At 32.7% G+C, this 4,091-nt stretch overlaps 1 protein-coding gene across 1 annotated transcript; it reads right to left on the bottom strand.

Annotated features, from left to right (window-relative positions):
* On the bottom strand, positions 1–1,423 carry LOC107007898 (DNA damage-repair/toleration protein DRT100-like). The gene has a single exon (XM_015206732.2). The coding sequence runs from the start codon at positions 1,333–1,335 to the stop codon at positions 229–231; it is 1,107 nt and encodes a 368-aa protein (XP_015062218.1). The 5' UTR covers positions 1,336–1,423; the 3' UTR covers positions 1–228.
* Positions 1,424–4,091: the final 2,668 nt, after the last annotated feature.

Raw genomic sequence — 4,091 nt, 5'->3', positions numbered from 1 at the left:
TTTCTTCAATAATTTTTCTTGTAAAACTGTCACGCGTTTTCACGTGCATGCATGATACAACCGCATCACCCATTATATTGCTTAGCAATAATAATAATAATTAAGCTAAACAGAATAAGTTTTTTTTTTTTTATCATGACACAACATAATACACAATTACATATCCATTTATGCGTAATCAACCGATAAATTCGATTAATTACAAACTTAGTAAGTAAACAAAAAGAATTAACAAGTACGTAATGGCGATCCACACAAACAATCATTGTTAGAGAAAGAAGAAGCTTCTAGATGATCGAATGGTGACCCGTTTGGAATCGGGCCACAAAGGTGATTATGGCTTAAATCCAAATGACCAATGAACTTAGCTGATGATAATGATTTTGGAATTGATCCTCGAAGATTATTGTATGATAAATCCAGATGTGTGAAGTACGTTTTTGTGCAAAATACATCTGGTAATTCTCCTTCTAATGAGTTTCTGCTTAAGTTTAAGATGTTTAATCCGCTGCTGCTAAGTAGATTTGTGGGGATTGAACTGGAGATTTGGTTGGAATCGAGGTTTAGAGTGGAGAGAACCGGCATTGAACCGAGCTGAGCTGGGAGTGAACCGGTGATTTGGTTCATTGATAGATCTAGATCGGCTAACCGGCGAAGTTGAGTGATTGAGTTAGGGATTGAACCTGTGAGTTTGTTTTTGTTGAGTAGTGCTCGGCTCATCATTCCGAGTTTTCCGATATCGGACGGGATTTCGCCGGTGAGTTGATTGTTGCTGAGTTCGAGGTGCTTTAGTTTTCCGAGGTTGACAATGGAGGCAGGGATTGAACCGCAGATTTTATTATCAGCGAGGTTTAGAACAGTGAGTTTACTCAGCTGACCGATGTTTTCCGGGATTTGACCTGTGATTTTGTTGCCGATGAGCTCAAGGATTCGGAGATCTGGTAATGAAGTGATACAAGCCGGAATTTCGCCGGAGATATCTTTCCAGTCGGCGACGATGAGTGTAGTGAGCTTGTCTAGTTTGCAGAGAGAAGGGGAGAGTGAACCTGTCATGTAACCAGACCGGCCGGCTTTCTCGTAAATCGGATCTTCGGATTCTCCCCGAAGAACAATGTCTGCAACCCGTTTAGTAGTCGGGTCACAACTAACACCATGCCAGCCCTGGCAACAGTTGCTGCCGGTCCATGTGCTGAAAATGCCCAAATATGGCTCCTTAAGAGCTGCTTTGATATCCATCAATGCTGCTTGGTCCGCCGGCAGACAGGCATTTGCCGGTAAAGTGACGGCGGACACCACCATGAGTGTAACCAACAATGTTACTCCGGCGAGACTCATTTCTCCTCTCTCTATAACAAAATGCAGTACTATCACTCTGTATTTTTCTATTTACAGAGTGTTTCTTCTGAGTAGTAAAGAGGATGAGAGGTTATATCTATATATAGGAAATATAGATATAACCTCTCATCCTTAGGGTGAATTACTATTTTTATTTTTAATCATATTTTTTTAATTGATTAACTAAATTTCGATATAATCTCCAATATGTTATATCGCCATCTCAAACTCTTACAAAAACAGTTACTCTTAAAACTCAAGAAAAATATGTGTATTTCTAATGTTGCAAGATGAAATAATGTATTTAAGTTTAATTAATCAAATAACAAAATATTTTTTAAAATGTATATAGATCCAAAAATGAAATTAATTATTTATTTATTTTTATTTCTTCCTTCATTTTAATTTGAATATATTAAGCAATTTTAATAAAAAAGAATACAATAAAAAGTATAGTTGTCCATGTACGTAGTAGAGAAGAGGGGCACGTGAGGGGTCAGTATTATATTGCAGCGAGTTGGAAGCAAATTTATAATGTTGGTTTTATAAAGTTTTTCGGATCTATTATTTGGTCACTTTTTGTTCTTTTAAAATTTTATTTTCCTTCTTAAAGTGTTGGCTCATTTTCTTTTGACAAAAAAGGTCCCTACTACAAGAAACTAATTGGCATAATGAGAAAATTAATTTATTAATAATAATCAAAATTCTAACATTTACTTATATTAAGTAAAAATAGCAAAAAATAATTGTCATACAAATATATTTTAATTAAGGAAACAAGTAGCTCAAATCCTTTCTATCGGAAAATGAGTACTCTATAAGATTAAAATGTTAATATTATTTTAATATATAATTGATATCGAATTTTCTTATTTTCTTCATATAATTATTTAAAAAATATTTTTTTAATGAAAATTCTGAAATTGATGAAAAAAGTTTTTATCTATTAAACAAAAGAAAAAAGCAATGATCTATATATGACTATATCAACACTATACGAGATATTGTGGCACGTTGGCTCATGTGCAATAGAATTAAACTATTGCACTATCTTCAATTATTTTATTTTTTTACCTTTTAGACTTATTCAGCTAACTGTCAAAGATTCACTGTTGTTCAGCATTTGCATTTTTGAAGGAATCCTCAGCCTTTTTCTTTTTTCAATGATAAAATTACTGTAGAGATGATGAAAACTATTTTCTCGATCTCAAATTATCTGTCGAATTTCGAAAGTATAATTCTCAGATAAGTTAATTTGGAGAAAATTTGGTTATACCGTTGCATTAAAAGTGTACAACCACCGACAGAGGGAAGACTATTCTTGAATTCATTCATATGAATGGGTCCAAATAGAAATTAAATGTCTCTTAATTTGTTGAAAATAATTGACCTGAAAATCATGCAGATATTTGAGCTGGATTTTGGGGTCATTAATTTGTTGCTTTGCTAGCTCCACATGAGATTGTCCTTAAAATAATTTGTTTTTGTACATAAATTAAGCAGACAAAGTCATGACTTTGGAGTATATTTTTAGTTTGCTTGAGTTTATATATATAGTAACTAACTGTTATCTGCATATTACCAATTGATTGATTTGGACGGGCGAAAGGTCCAAAAATATTTTTATTATATTATTATAAATAGTTCAATTTTGTCTCACTATATATATTTGTTTTTTATTTGTTCCTTGCCTTCACAAAAGTTTAGTTTGAAATAGCTTAATTTTACATATATTAAAACAAAAAAAACTAATTTGTTGTGGTAAAGGATTTAAATGGACCACAAATATAATTGAGCAATTTCAAATAACACGCAATTGATTGACTACTTAAACTTTCATCTTATTGGTAAGAACTTTTTTTCCGTCAACCGTCAAAAACATCGAAAATAGATCATATCTACCTATGATGACTGACGCACTTAATAAGATGGGGACATGAGCCTATACATTGATTTACGAAATCACACACTATTATTAAGAAGAAATAATAAGGGGAAGCGAGGAGGAAAAAGGATTTGAAATGTTAGTGATAATATTTACTATATATTACAATAGGCATAGTACATATATTGGACCCTAAAATTGGCTTCAAATTTCAACTTTGACCTCTAACTTTCATAGTGCACAAACAGACACCTTAACTATCCAACTTTCAAATAAATAAACACATGAATCCTACATGGCACAATACACGTAGGACACCACGTAGAACAAAAAATGACATGTAGATCATGTGTGTCTATTTTATCAACTTTATACAAATTTAAGTGCCTACTTGTACACACCCAAAGTTGAAGGGCATAAATGTGATTTGAAGCCAAGTTAAAGAACATACTTATGTATTATGCCATTACAATACAATACAACCATTTTCATTGTATGCAAATAATGAGATTTTTTAGACCAAAGAACATCACATTTTTGGGATTTTTTGGAGTGGTGCTTTCATTTTCACTGTTGAAGAGAACATGGAAATTGTGTTGTCTGATAGAAACAGCAAGCTTTTTGCCCTCTCACTCACATGCAAGTATCAAGAAGCATACACATGAAGATGCCAGAATGGTCTTTTCATATACTCATCCTGTTTAGCCATTTTCATTTCTCACATTTTATACTACACTATTTTAGCAAAAACTGGAGATTTTAATTCATCCTTTGAGCAACTAAAACGACGTTTCTCAATGTATATAGTAATAGTAATGATAGATTGAATCTAAAAAAGATATAAGTGCAGAAGATGGCAACACAAGAAGAG

Source organism: Solanum pennellii, chromosome 1 (assembly GCF_001406875.1).
Source record: "Solanum pennellii chromosome 1, SPENNV200".
In the NCBI taxonomy this organism is placed as follows: domain Eukaryota; kingdom Viridiplantae; phylum Streptophyta; class Magnoliopsida; order Solanales; family Solanaceae; genus Solanum; species Solanum pennellii.
The sequence above is the reverse complement of the archived record's forward strand: the minus strand, read 5'-3'. Positions and strand labels throughout refer to the sequence as shown.

What these genes read in the sequence shown, in the direction of transcription:
- LOC107007898 (XM_015206732.2), bottom strand. Translation starts at nt 1,335, where the DNA reads ATGAGTCTCGCCGGAGTAACATTGTTGGTTACACTCATGGTGGTGTCC.